The 15404-nt window shown below is 38.4% G+C and overlaps 1 protein-coding gene across 1 annotated transcript in view; it reads right to left on the reverse strand.

The window, feature by feature from the left end:
- ABCA12 (ATP binding cassette subfamily A member 12) overlaps nucleotides 1-8058 on the reverse strand; it is a 170027-nt gene extending 161969 nt beyond the window's left edge. The window contains 1 exon segment of the mRNA XM_038585677.1: nucleotides 7694-8058. Within this exon segment, the coding sequence (XP_038441605.1) occupies nucleotides 7694-7762 (69 nt within the window). The 5' untranslated portion in view covers nucleotides 7763-8058.
- Nucleotides 8059-15404: the final 7346 nt, after the last annotated feature.

Consider the following 15404-nt stretch of genomic DNA (forward strand, 5'->3'; position numbering starts at 1 on the left):
TTAAATTCTTTTTAAAAATCCAGAGCCAATTTTTAAAAGATAGCAAAAGAGAAAAGATGAAGAGCCAAGAAGAGAGACAAAAAACAAACATGTTTCATATCTGGGAATTCTATCTTATTGCACACATGGGACAAGTTTTGGGAAATTAATGGTGATGGCAGGATACATTTCAATGACATTAAAGTCAGCAAAGCCATTCACTCAAAATCTCAAGTTTAAACCTTAAGAAATACCTTGAATGAACCAAATATAAATTCACTCCAAAATTTTCATTTAGAGCTCATCTGTATTACCTATTAACTAACTGAATTTCATAGTAACATTTGCCTCTGCATTTGCTAAGAACTATTGTTTTGAATCTTTGAAAACCTCTCAAATGTAATTTTCTGAAAAATCTGAAATTATGAGCACGGCACATAATTTCAGCTTTAGGTAATTCATACACCATTACTTTGTCAGAACCTTTTATTCTAATTACTGCTGGTCCATCTGATTCTATTTGTGTCCACCATTTTTATTAGTCTTAAAAATCATTTTCACTGGAAGTAAATAAGAAAATAAGATACAGGTGAACTTTAAATGAATGTGTTACCATATATTTAAAACTTGAGGAAACTACTACTATTTGAATGCTTTTAAATAAGGCATCCATGCTCCAGTCTTCATCATAAATGTCACCATTCCCTACTGTCTTATGCTTGGCCCACTTCACACAGTGATATTACTTTCTTTCCTGTATAGATATTTGTGTTTGTGTCTCTTGCACTAGGGTGGTTTGAAGTTGGTTGTGTCTAAAATGAATGATACTGAATATCAGTACAATTTCCAAATTGCAATGGGAATTCTTTTGCCTAACTCTGAAAATCAAAAATAAAATGCTTGAGATGAAGATTCTCTATTCCTTTCCATGGAATCATAGTCTTAGAGAGTCTTACATTCATAATACAATAGAAAAATTTATGCACCAGTGGGTACCAGGCACTGAGGATAGAGCAATGAAAAAAATAGGTCTTTTAAGGAAGGAAAACATTAAAAAATTTATAACCAAATGTAACAGATGATGCTAAGATAAAGGAAGTAGAGTGCAAAAGGAAGATAAAGCAAGGGGAGCTGAGACTAAAACCTAAAAGATGAAAAAGGGTCAAGCAGAAGAAAAGATATGTATGTTGGATGAAATGTGAGAAAGAAGTGGGAGTCTTTCAAGCAGAGGAAACATATGGGTGAAGACCCACAGATGGGAAAGAGGGTGGAATATTCTGGGAAAAGAAATAAGTCCAGAATGACTGGTATATCAAAAGTTAGGGTAAACATCTTTGCCATATGGTTATTCAGCCTCTACCTGAATGCTTCTAGTGACTAAAAGTTCACTCTTTCAAGAGACTTCGTTATTGGACAATGCATATTGTCTGATTTTTTTTTCTCATGTCAAGATGATATCTTTCTTCCTGAAACTACCACTCATTCATCTTAGTTTGGCCCCTTTTTCTACATGAGAAATCAGCAAGTATTTGTAGACAGAGTCCCCTCTCCTCTTGGAGAGGAGATGTCAGTTCTCTGACATGACCAATGTCAGTTCCTTCCACAACTTTCTGTTAAATATGATTTCAAAATATCTTCCTCAGGATGAATTCTTGTCAAGTGGTTTTATAATTAGTATCAATTCAGTATAATACTCCAAATGATAACAGCTAATATTTATTGACTGCTTAGAATGTAAAAGATGCTATGTTAAATACTTACATGCATTATCTCATTTAATATAATCACCTCATTTCCTCCTGCAGATGGGAAATCAGAATCTTAAAGAGATAACTAAGTCTTCATTCCATAAACCACTAAATGGTAGAGCTGGTATTTGAACCCAAGAAGCCTGGCTTCAGGACCTGCATAGTTAATCGCTAAACTGTGTAGTCAAACCACTATAGGATATACTACTAGCTCTCTTTGATCACAATGCCATACTTCTATTAGTTCAATGTATATGAGCACTGCAAATCATTTAAAGGTTGTCATGTAACATAGAACTATAACTTTAAAAAATGGATTTATTTCTTTTAGAGAGAGAGAGAATGAGATAATACAAGTGGAAGAGGCAGGGGGGTGGAGAGAAAGAGAGAGAGAGAGAGAATCTCAAGCAGACTTCCCCACAGCACCTGAGGTGGGGCTCATCCCAGACGCTAAGACCAAGATCTGAGCCAAAACCAAGAGCCAGATGCTCAACTGACTGTACCACCCAGGCACCCCTAGAATCATAACTTTTTATTACACACTTCAAAGTAAAAATTGCTCAAATTTCCATGTATAAAGTATATGGTTTCTTCCTTCTTTTTTTTTAATTTTTTTAATTTTTTTAAAATTTTTATTTATTTATGATAGTCACACAGAGAGAGAGAGAGGCACAGAGACACAGGCAGAGGGAGAAGCAGGCTCCATGCACTGGGAGCCCGATGTGGGATTCGATCCCGGGTCTCCAGGATGACGCCCTGGGCCAAAGGCAGGCGCCAAACCGCTGCACCACCCAGGCATCCCTGGTTTCTTCCTTCTTTTGTTCTTTTCCTTTTGGATTGTCCCATATATCAAGGATGACTGATACTTGGTGGTTACAAGAGTATTCCAGGGTTCACATTCGAAGTAAGAGGCTGGTTTTTTTAGAACTGGAATAAACCTTAGTTCTATCCCCAAAACAAGGAAATAAAAGTGACAGAGCTCTCAGTTAATTGGGCTTTCTGCTACTGAACACTGCCATCCATAGAAATGACTCATCTAAAAACTGGGATCAAGGACATTTTCTGAAATCTATACTTACAGATTATAATACATTTTGGAAATTGGTAAATTTTCAATGATGCATATTAAAACAAAACTTTTTATTGGACTTCAAGCTAATTTATTTCTTGATTGCTCTCATTTCTAAAACATCTTCATCTCATTTTTTTGTTTCTTTGAGAGAGAGACAGAGTATGTGAGTTAGGAATGGGGGACAGAGGGAGAAGGAGAAAGAGAATCTTAAGCAGGCTCAGTGCAGAGCCCCACTGGGGTGGGGGCGCAGTCTCACAACTGTGAGATCATGACCTGAGCCAAAATCAAGAGTTGGATGCTTAATCAACGAGCCACACAGGCTCCCCTCATTTGGTTTTTATTGTTTGACTAAACTAACAAAATGTGCATGTCTGCTATGTGCCAGGTCCCAACATCAACAGGTAGATCTAAATTTTTTTTTGTGAACAATTAAAAGGGGTTAAGGGAATAAACAGTATAGATGTGGAAGAGGTAAATGGGCCTGGGACATTTGATCCAGTAGTTGCCTGAATTGTTCAGGACCTAGTTTATTTTAATCCAATTTAGAATTAAATTTGAGGTTACAACTTAATCCTAAATTGCTTTAATCAAAAACATTATTTTAATACATAAATCAACCTTCTCCAAAATTTTGAAGCTAGGACTTCCTCTTTTTCTCAACACTGTGGGAGGATGTTACATGAGCAAGGTGGGGGTTGGGTAGGAAGTGTCAAACTCTATCCAAAGGGTTAGCAATCAGGGGCGCCTGGGCAACTCAGCTAGGATTCTGTTTCTCTCTCTCTCTCCCTCTCCTTCCGCCCCTCTCCCCACTCATGTGAACACTTGCACTCACTCTCTCAAATACATAAATAAAATCTTTAAAAAAATTAAACAAAAAACAAAGTATTAGAAATCAGTCAAGTTGTGGGAATGTCTGTGATAGAAAAACTGGTACTATTACCAACTGAGCTAAAGTGTGTTCCACTAGCCAAACAGTGAGATTAACATAAACAGCTCAAGGTAATTTTCCTTCTTCTGTTGTGAGTCTGGAATTAGATTCCACTTCTATAGAGATTTAAAGTCATTCTTTGATATGCCTATTTAGAATTCATCCTCTTAATGAAAGATAAACTCTGATCTTACACTATCTAGTCTTTCATTCTGCAGAATCTGCTGTGCCAGGACTCAGTTTCCTATCATTAACTAGCCTCTCATTAGGTAAGCCTCCCTGTTGCTAACCATCTCCAGTGGAATTTTTCTTCATTTCTGCATTATTTCTAGAGTTAAATTACAAGCCCAGCAGGGTAGCCACTGCATCTAATTGATTTTCTGTATTACCTACCATTTCTGTTGGTGCTTAATGTATTTTTTTCACACTCCTGTAGCATTCTTTTTTTTTCTATATCATTGAGAATTGATGTAGCCACTAATACTAAAAATCAGCAATATCTAAGGCCTCCTTAGTAAATATGATCTCTTCACTGGTGAGCTGAACTCTGAGTAGGGATCCGAGAATGTTGGAAAAGGAAACTCAACTCAGTGGCCTCAGTGGCTATAGGGAAACAGCAAGAGGTAGTGAAAATAATAGAATCATTTGGGGGGAAATCTGATTTTGTGTTCTTAAACTCATTGTGTGACCTTGGACAATTCCCTTACGCTCTCTGGGGCCCAATAAAATTAAGGCAGTTAAATAATACCAAATATTTCATAAATCTGATATTCGGTTTTATAAAAAAGGAGAGAAAGAGAAATATTTACTCTCAGAACAATTTTGAGGGAGGTCACCTCCAAAATTAAAGATCCTGCCTTACTTTTTTTGTAGCCAAATTCAACATTTAGCTTATTGCAACGTCTCAATTTCTTATATTATATGGGTGTTTGAGATACTTTTCTCACTTCGTATTCTAGTATATATTTTTATAATGTATTTCCTCAGTAATTCCCACTCTAATTATTTTACTATATATTTGTTTTTCATGTTTTTCTTTTCTTATATGTCATTTGTTTCTCCACTAGTAGATTTCTAACTTCTTCCTTTAGAAACTATCCTTCCCATCATTTTGCTTTGTGACAGAATCTCTTGAAAACACATGGAGGAGGATGTCTTGGTAGTGATTATTCTCTCTTTTTTTTTTTTAAGATTATTTATTTGCTCATGAAAGACACACAGAGAGAGAGAGAGAGAGAGAAAGAGGAAGAGACACAGGCAGAAGAGAAGCAGACTCCATGCAGGGAGCCCGATGCGGGACTCGATCCCGGGTCTCCAGGATCACACCCTGTGCCCCAAGGCAGGCGCCAAACCACTGAGCCACCCAGGGATTCCAGGTAGTGATTATTCTTTAACATTCACTAAAGACTGTATATTTCCAGTGTCACACAACTTCATTTCTACATTCCTAGGTAAAAAACTACATTTTTAAAGTATCATATTGAGAAAGTTTACAAGAGAAATAAAAATACTTGCATTTTAAATAATAATTTAAATACTTTAAATAATTGCTTGATGGATGACAGAGTCCAGTCCCTACATATAGACTATATTCTCTTCTCAATATATATCCCTTTTCTTTTAGCATTCTCTTTTAATTTGTTTATATTTTCTCTTTTCACAATTTCTTTTTTCATTTCACCTCCTTTTACTGTCTTTAATCCTAACTTTCCAACCTCTTGATTGTCTCATCCTTCCCTGTTAACACTATCACATGTACATCCTTTCCACATGTGTTCTCAAGTCTTCTTTCCAAGAGCAGGAAATAGGGCTGACCTGAACCAACTTTGCCCTCTTGCCCTCCACCTAGAAGTGTCCTTCCTTCTCCTTTGGGCACCACCATTTTCTAAAGATCTCTTATGTCCCTCTAGTTGGTCATAATGGATTCAAGTGACCCTTCTATATTTCCCCAAATTCAAAACTATTTCTGATTTCATTTCCTGCAATCAATACTTAACCTGTCCTGGGACTCAAGGTAGCCTTAAGATCGGAGTCCTCTGAAGTCCTCAAATGAACTAACAGATCATGTATTCTCTTTCCTTGGGCAAAAATATAATGAGCAGGGGCTTTTTAGGGATTTTGACTACATAGGAATAAGACAAGGTGTCATGGTGAAAATGTTTTAGCATGCCTAAATTCCATCTCCTTAAATATGCCATATCCAGCAGAAATTGACTAAAATGAAGAAAAACTCTAAAGCAGAAAATTGATATACTAGCTACTTTACAGATAAGGAAAGAATTTATTAAAGTTTCTAAAGATAAAATTTCTCAATGGGAAAAAATATATTCACCTGAGGGTTTTTAATTTTTTTTTAATTTTTAGGTAAAATGAAGTTGTAAGGAAAAATACATCACACCAGTATTCAAGTTTATCGTCAATAACAGACGTTAAGTTTTCAGTTCCTCCATGCTTTTATTTTTAACTAGTGAGTTTTCATCACTTAAGAACTGTGCTGTATATAAATTTCTTCCTCTCTCCCACAATCCCTTCTCCTGGATTTCTTTTCACCGGTACTTTGAATAAAATATGACACACACACACACATTACTCCAAGTCCCCCTATAATCTGCCAAGTGTCTCACCATTTGTAAAGCACTCTGAAATACCTTGGCACATCTGGTTCTTACCACGGTATGAGATAGATATGGTAAAACCTGGGCCCATTTTGCAAATAGGGAAACCAGTGCTCACAGAAACTGGTACGCTATTCAAGTCATGCAGTCGCAAGAAGCAGAACCAAGAATCCAACTCTCCTCTTCTGACCACATCCACCTACCCAGACTCTTTTCCTGTTGAATTCTACATAGAACCTACCACAGAATAATTATGGGAGGTTTTCTTTTGTGTTGCTTCCAAATTAAAAGGAACACTAATGATTTAAATAAAAAACATTAATGATTTAAAATTTTATGTCCAAACCCCACACTCACAAAGGTGAGTGAGCACTACTTCCCTTTCTTAATATATATATCAGAATACTTAAGTAAGGTGTCAAGGCACTTCCAGGAAACCCAGAGTGAGATAAGGTACACAGATAAAATGTTGGTTTCTATGACACACATTATCTGCATAAAATATATATTATTCATTTGAGGCTGGGAATTACCACTCTAAAATGAAGTATATGGAGTGCCTTTCTGAATTTCTCTGGTTTTCAAACATTCTTCTGAGTATGTGACAACTCATAGAAGCCAATTCCTATCTCAATCTCCCTACACCCCCATCTGATGAGGATCTAATAGCTAGATTTGTAATTTAAAAAGCAAACATGAATGTAAGAGCACAAAAAACATGTTGTAATAAATTGATTAGACAGACTGTAACCGTGAAGTTAAAGTGACTCAATAATATTCTTGAGGCATGGCACATATATGGACTCTTGTTTGACATTCCCAGTAAGTAGTTTTTAGGCACTGAAGTTTCTTAGAAGCTCTTCTATATCAACAACCATCAAACTATTTCTGTTCTATATCTTACTTTTTGAACAGGCCTTTCATCACTTTGGGTTTTCAAACGCATTTTCCCCCATTTACTATTCCTTTCATCTGATATTTTTCTTCATCTCATTTTTAACTAAATTCATTAAGAAAATTTCTGAAAACATTTTGGCCTGAAACCTAGAATTCAACACTAGTTCCAACACTAGTTCAACACTAGTTCCAGTAACAAAGTGCATCCTTTTCTTCGCCCAGGGCATGTCCTGCTTTACCCTTTTAATTTACTGAAATCAAAAGGCAGCTTTGGGGGCCTGTTTAGACTTGCCCCATTAGCTATAAGACAGATACAGGGATGTTTTCTAAATATCTTAATCCTGCTTTAGAAAATGGCTTAAAACTCTTCTCTCTTTACCTCTCATTAACATCACATTTAAGGATTGCCTGGAGTATTGGCCCTGGACCCCCCTCCTTCCCTTTTTCTACTTACCGGCTGCCTTTTGACACCTAGCCAATTTTTCCAGACCAGAACCCGAAGCTGATGAAACTGGGAAGCCATCCTCCAAACACCACAAACAAGAGAATTCTTCTCTTTTCTTCCACCTCACAGAAGAATTGGTACCCTGTCCAACTTGCTGTGTCAATGGGCCAAAGCCTTTTCACGGCATAGCTTTCCTGAGGGCTGGGGTAAGAAACCCACAGTTCTTCTACTGCTGGATTTTTTTCCTTTAGGTTAATCTTTGACCAAGGAACACTTCTCAGCCAACTCTTCCTCTGAAACAAGAACCCAGACCAGATCTGTCAGTGGCTTTGCTTATTTTAAAACAACATCCAGGTTACTGCTTATTGCATGAAGTCCAGCCTCAAGAGAGAATGAATATCATTCAGATAATGCCCTACTGTGGAAAAAAAAAAAAAAAAAAAAAGCTAAACCCACACCTCCTACTCTCCATGAAATTAACTACCTATCCACACCTTCCAGAGGTGTCACCTGCATTGGACACGTCATGAGGAATTAGGTGGGACTCTTGCCAAGCCAGTAGGACTTGTCTTACATTCTCTCGCCTTCTTTTCTACATAGTGCCTGCTGTAGCAGAGGCAGGACACATGGCATTTTCCAGACTCTGGACCCATTGACTCATAATATTTAAACTGTCAGTAAGATGTTTTAACTCAGTATGGCCAGAGCTCAGCTGAAACACTCTGAATCTCAACCCATGGAGAAAGTCTCAGTCTTTAGCCCTCTTTTCTTTTGGACTAGGCCTGCCCATCCAGGTTCGTGATGCAGGATTGTCTTTTAAGGATGACATGCCAAAGTCAGATGTCAACAAAGAGTACTACACACTGAATATGGAGCGAGAAGTATGCTGCCACTTTCTTGATGTAATTTTATTTTTGGTAGAATCCTAGTGGATTGACACAGTCTACATAATTTACCTTTTGAACTTGTCATCTCTCTATAGATTTCTTTTTTTTTTTTTTTTCTCTATAGATTTCTAACTCTGATGGAACGCGACCAGTTGGCATGTTGGGGAAAGCTACATCATCAGTGACATGCTGTTCAAGTTGGCCCGGACCACACCCTACTACAAGAGGAATCGACCCCACATTTGCTCCTTCTGGGTAAAAGGAGAATGTAAAAGAGGAGAGGAGTATCCATACAGGCAAGAGTTGAATTGCATTTTCAATATTAGCCTTCAGATAATTAGTCATCTAAGAAATGGAAGCTAGCTTAAACTATTTCTGCTTCAAAATCTACAAGTTTATACAACTTGTTAAGTTGAATGCTTTAATTTGAAGAGAAGTTAACTATGCCGAGGTCTCGCCTTCTGCTACAATTTATTAGGTTAAACAAATTGCAGAAAATAAAAGGTAGGCTGTAGTGGCATAAATAACATACAGTAGATTCCTTTCTTTGGGGGATCAGGGTTCATGAGTCCATTACAGGAAAGCTATGTTATTTAGACTTTTTTTTTTAAGATTTTATTTATTTATTCATGAGAGACAGAGAAGGAAAGTCAGAGATACAGGCAGAGGGAGAAGCAGGCTCCCTGCGGGGAGCCTGATGTGGGACTCGATCCCAGGACCCTGGGACCATGACCTGAGTCAAAGGCAGATGCTCAACACTGAGCCATCCAATGTCCCCTGTTTTAGGCTTTTATAATTAAAGAAGACATAGGCTGACCCAGGACATTACTGGACTTATGATATAGTAGGAGTCTAATGCACTTGAATATCCAAATCAGCAAAAGATATCTACTGTAAATTAGGAGAAAAGGGAAAAGGCTCTTCAGGATACATGTGAAGAAGTCTGGCATAAAGGTTTCCAGGAGTAACCTTGCTTAAACACCTTAACGACAACCTATTCCCTGTGATACCAGTGCCTCCACAATCTGGCTCCAGCCAATTTTTCAACAATCTACTACAAATGTTTGACTGCTTGCCAAACCTATATGTATTACAATGTGCAAACATACCTCTGCTTTCTGGTCCTTGACTTGCTCATGCCATCTCTACTACTGGGGATAAACTTATCTCTCTCTAAGCTCCCACCTCTCAATATCATCCTCAGGTTGACATCTTCCATGATGTCTTTTGAGAAATACCCTTAGGGTATCCTCTCTCCTGCCTTTGAATCCAGCAGAGTTCTTTGTTTATATTTCCCTCTAGGATCTTGCATTTTTTATTTTTTCCACTAGATTGTCAGTTCTTTAAGGTCATAAACTATTTTATATCAAAATACTTTCAAATGATCAATGTTCAATAACTGCTGCTGAATTTAACTGAATATTGAAGAGGCTATTTGAGCCAATGCTAGTCTAACTCTCCTTTGGTCCTCACACCTTTCTGTGATTGATCCAGGATCTATTTGTAAAATCAATAAAAGCAACATGTGAGTTATCCCTTCAGTGCTTAAGTTCAAATGCTGGTTCAGTTTCCTGGTCCCCATACCGACTCTGCAGTGTTGATGGCAGCCAGCCTGGGGTTGACTGGAGCCATGCTGGCACATGCCCATTACTTCAACTTTGGCTCTGTCTCTGCTGTGATGAATTTTTCCAAGCCTAATCCCCATTAGGCAGCCAATCCCGAATATCTAGAATTTGGCTCTTTAATTTTTTTTTTTTTTTTCTGAACAAGGTTAAAAAGACAAGATCCTCTTCAGACACTAGGTGCCTCTGGAGATAACACTCTCCTTTGCCACTCCTGGGATTCAGTGTCCAAGATTCTTCTGGCTTTCTCAAACTTTGCAGATGACTTGAGCTCCTACTCCCTGCCTCCTTTTCCTGCCATCTGCCACCGTCTACAACTCACAAATGGTTTCGTTCACAAATAAATATTACTCACTTGTGAAGTCAAGATGGTTTTTGGGGATGTGATTCTACATGCTAAGGGACATTACAGGTGTACAAATTTATTCAGTCAGGTTACTTCAGCTTAAAAAGTACCTACTCACCACGTGACTGACGTAGGTGAGAGGTCAGCTCAAAAAAGTATCAAATGGTTTCTCCTAGTAGCTTCTTGTCATCTTTCCATTGTAATCATGGAGTTGTTCTGTTGCTGTTTGTTTAACTTTGGTTAAGGAGTCTCTCTCTCAGGGTGTTCTCTTGCCTGGACACCTTCATCTACTACCTCTAATTATCTGATGATGATATTGTATTTTATTACAACCCATGACTTCCCAGGAGATTTATCTCCTCAAAGTAATTTCAAAACTATGCATTAAGTGTTTAATATATGTAAGAAATCCCTTTATACTGGAAGGCACACAATGTCATAACTCCAAATGTCACACATACTTACTCAGGGTCTGGGGTATTCTTTCACAAAACTTAACTCAAAGTAGTTTAAGGTGAGGTACATACACAATGAGACCTCCAAATTTTGCCCCACTCTGAATATCTATATTCTGGCATCTATGTTGGCCATATCAGCTTCTACTATCTTCTTTAAGGTTGTCAAACTTCTCTTAAAATTTACTTTTGAAAGCATCTTTTATAATTTCATTGCAGAAAAGGCCTTCCTTACCTAACATCAACCTTGGAAGCTACAGCTTATGTAAATCACTAAACATAATCTCTGATCAGAATAAAACTGAAAGCGATTATTAGACCAACCAAAAGGAAATGGAAGAGCATGTGGAAGGAGATTAAAGACAGTGAATTCCTTTTTATTTTGTTTTGCACAGAGAAAAATATAGCTTTGTGCCCCATTCCTGACTACAGACTGAGGTGCTTTGGCAGATATTTTAGGAGTTCCCCTTGTGGGAAGAAAGAACAATTTAGCAATGGAAATAAGCTGTATCCAGGACATACAGCCACTAAAAAAAAAAAAAAAGTTTTATAAAAAGCTAAATTGCGAAAAAAAAAAAAAGCAAATAAACAGAAGCAAAATAGAATAATACAAAATCCATGAATGAATACATTTACCAGTAAACTGTCAACAGATTTTATTCCTATGGTCATACTAAGAAGTTAAATTATTCTACATGGCTGAACCATGGTGACCTGCCATACTACTCAGTGTTCCAGTGCTTCTGCCAGAGGCCAGCAAACCTGGCTTGTCTTTAGTATGAGAGCCAAGTCTTGGACCATAATATCTGCCTCCACTCCCTTTCTTTGATGGTGGTGATTCTACTTCTTGGTGACCAACAGGTGCATCCCTTTACCAAACAAGGAGTTAACACAATCTACCAGAGCTTAGGTAGTGTTTGCTCTTGTGTGCTCACTTTGCCAACAGTAAAAACAAAAAATATATATATAGCTTTACCATGGAATAGTTCACACAAAAATTAGTTAATCCTAGGATTCCAGTGTTCTGCTTTCCTGAGCTCCAGTAATGGCAAGTTTTGGAGAACAGTTCAAACAGCCCAAATTTGATTGAGCCATGCATAGAATTAGTTTTGAGCATGCATGGTTATCCTAAGGTTGGTCTTATCTAGGACCACCTCTAGAGTCACTTCACCTACTGAACCTACTTAGAAGGGTGGCTTGGCCAAGCCTGCACAAACATGTAACTGACAGGCACCATAAGCATTGGAGTGGCAGCTCCTGGCAGTCAATCATCGTGTAGTGCTACTCTCCAGGACCAAAGAAAGAGGGAATGGGTCCAACCATGAATAGGATATTGATGTTATTGAAACACATTAATTTGTTTTAATAGTATTAACTAAAGATCTACATTAATTATAATAATAATGCTAGATTATAAAGCCTATGTTTGTTTAACTCATCATTGTATAATAGGAATTTAACATAGATTTTGCCTTATAGTAGGTGGTCAATTAATGCTTATTGAATAACTGAGTAGCAAACAATTGTTAAGCACTTACTGAATCATCATAGCAGGGCTATTGTATAGAAAGTAGAGTGGCATTATCCCCATTTTCAGAGGAAGACAGTGACATTCATAGAGGATATAACTTGCCTAAGTTCACCCAGTTAGAAGTGGAGACGGTGGGAATAATTCCCACATCAATATTTTTCATCTCTGTGTCATGCTGCCTCCAATCCCGTGTACTTTACTGTGTGGGAAGAGCTGAGAAGGAAAGAAAAGAACTTCAGGGTTTTCCCTGGTTTTCTAGGGGCCCATAAATCTTTTGTAGAGATTTATTAAAATGAAAAATCATTGCCAAAATAAGTGCACAGGAATTATTGCACCAGTAAGCCAGGAAAAGGAAGGCTGCTCTTTTTAGGCTTCTTGGTAGAACAGAAAGAAGTTCCCAGTGTGGCCCTTGCCAGCTCCATTAGGTGTGTCTCTCCACTCTCAATCATCCCTGCTGCCATCTGCTGCAATGCCTTGGATGAAGACTATTCACTTTCAGGCTTCGTCATGCTGCTCCCTCAGCCCAAAACGAATTCGTGCTCATTCTTAAGCAACTGACTCAAGTGTTACTTCCTCTCTGAAGCCTTTCCCAGCCCTTCCACCCACCACGCCCCCACTCCAGGATGGATTAATCACCCCTTCATCTGTTTCATTATAGACCTCTGTTCATAAAGATACTCAACTCCTTATAAGCCTCTGTCATAGTCAGGCTTTCTCCTCATCTACACTCTGAGCCCCTTGAGGACACAAACACTGAGTTGGGATTAAGTTTATATCCTTGGAGAATGGTGAGAACTCTGACCTGACTAGACTTAAGAAACTGGTTTGAAGTGGTAGCAGATAAAACTTGAAGAGGGAGGGACTTTAATGCTAAAGAACTCAGGATGCCATTGTAAGGATTCAGAATGGGAAGATCCTAACTTTTCTAAAGAGAAAGAGGGAGATAAAACTGATGCTGTGGGAAGATGAAAATGTTAATGGTTGGGGAGCACCTGCTGGTTCAGTCAGTTAAGTGTCTAACTCATGATTTTAGTTCAGGTCATGATCACAGGGTCTTGAGATTGAGCCCCATGTGGGGCTTTACACTCAGCGGGAAATCTACTGGAGATTCTCTCTCTCCTTCCCCCCTTGGCACTCCCCCAATTCTCTCTCTCTCAAATAAATAAATCAATCTTAAAAAAAAAAAAAAAGAAAAAAAGAAAATGTTAGTGGTTTAGACCTGAAACCTCTATCCTGAATGGGAAACAAATGTGGGATTGAGTCAATGATGAAGTGAAAGGGCTTAGAAATTTAATGGCGGGCAGCCGGGGTGGCTCAGTGGTTTAGTGCCACCTTCAGCCCAAGGGTCTGTTCCTGGGGACCCGGGATCAAGTCCTACGTTGGGCTCCCAGTATGGAGCCTGCTTCTCCCTCTGCCTGTGTCTCTGCCTCTCTCTCTCTCTGTGTCTCTCATGAATAAATAAATAAAATTTAAAAAAAATTTAATGGCAACCAGATCCATTATTTTACTCCTTCACTTCCACCCTGGTTTTTGTCCATAGCATTGGAGACAACTTACTTTTTTTCCCGCCCCCCATTAATTGACTTTTACATTAAGATGCTATGGGATGGAGGTGCCTGGCTGGCTCAGGTGGTAGAGCATGTGACTCTTAATCTTGGGGTCATGAGTTCAAGCCCCACGTTGGGCACAAAGCTTACTTAAAAAAAAAAAAAAAAAAAAAGATGCTATGGAATTCTCATCACATACAGAATCTAATCTTTATAATAAACCTGTAAGGACAATTTTAGAATCCCTGCACTATAGATGAGGAAACATAGGGTGAATAGCTTTCCTAGGTCACACAGCTAATGAGTGTCAGAACAGTGACTTGAACCCAGGCCTCTGTGTCTGCAAAGCCTGTTCTCCAAGCAGCCTCATAAAGCAATCATGAATAAGAAAACATGGCAAGTGTGTGCATTTGACCCAGGTGGAAATGTGCAATAAGTTGAGAAATTGAAGCTAACTCCTGGCAAAAATAACAGCATCCTTCTTTTATAAGGAGGGTGGGGCTCCATCAGAGGCTTAAGATAATGAGGCACCAATTGCTAATACCTCATTACCTAAGCTCCACCTTACCTGCAATGTAAGGTGGTGATAGCCAGTGCTATGAAGAAGGTAGGTGTCAGGAAGGTGTTAGATTCAGGATTTTCAGGTGCTTTATCAGCACTGAGGCACTCCAATGATGATGTGGATAGAACTACATCAAGAAGCAACTGGTAAAGATCTGATCCACAAAATCAAGAAGTAAGGCACATTTAAAAGGGGCTTAAAACAAGACTCTCTCCAAGCTAAGTTATAAGGCAGCTTCTCTCTCCAAGATGGTACAATGATACAGAATGTCCCATCACAAATAGCATGGTCTTGTCAGTAAAGCCAGTCTGATAAACTAACTGATTATCTTGCTTACCATTGAGCCATGTGACTCTGGGAATTTCAGGGTGATTTACAGTCTTGCGAAGAATTACTCACCTACTCACCTTGGATGAGTAATAATTTACTTGGTTAGACTGGTAAAGTGTGTTGAATTAATTAATTTTACTACATGTGTTGCTATAGTCTTATAGGGATACGAAATAAGAAATAATTGGCACTTTTTGGGTCAAGCTATTAAAACTTAAGGAAAAATCTGAGGTAGAGTATTAAGAAAGATCAGTCCTGAGGCATCTGGGTGGCTCAGTCGGTTAAGCGGTTAAGTGTCTGCCTTCAGTTTAGGTCATGATCTCAGGGTCTTGGGATCGAGCCCTATGTTGGGCTCCTTGCTTAGTGGGGTGTCTGCTTCTTCCTCTCCTTCGACCCTCTCCCTACCCCTTATGTGCACTCTGTCTCACTCTCTCAAATTA

The sequence above is a fragment of the Canis lupus genome, chromosome 37 (assembly GCF_011100685.1).
Source record: "Canis lupus familiaris isolate Mischka breed German Shepherd chromosome 37, alternate assembly UU_Cfam_GSD_1.0, whole genome shotgun sequence".
NCBI classification, from domain to species: Eukaryota; Metazoa; Chordata; class Mammalia; order Carnivora; family Canidae; genus Canis; species Canis lupus.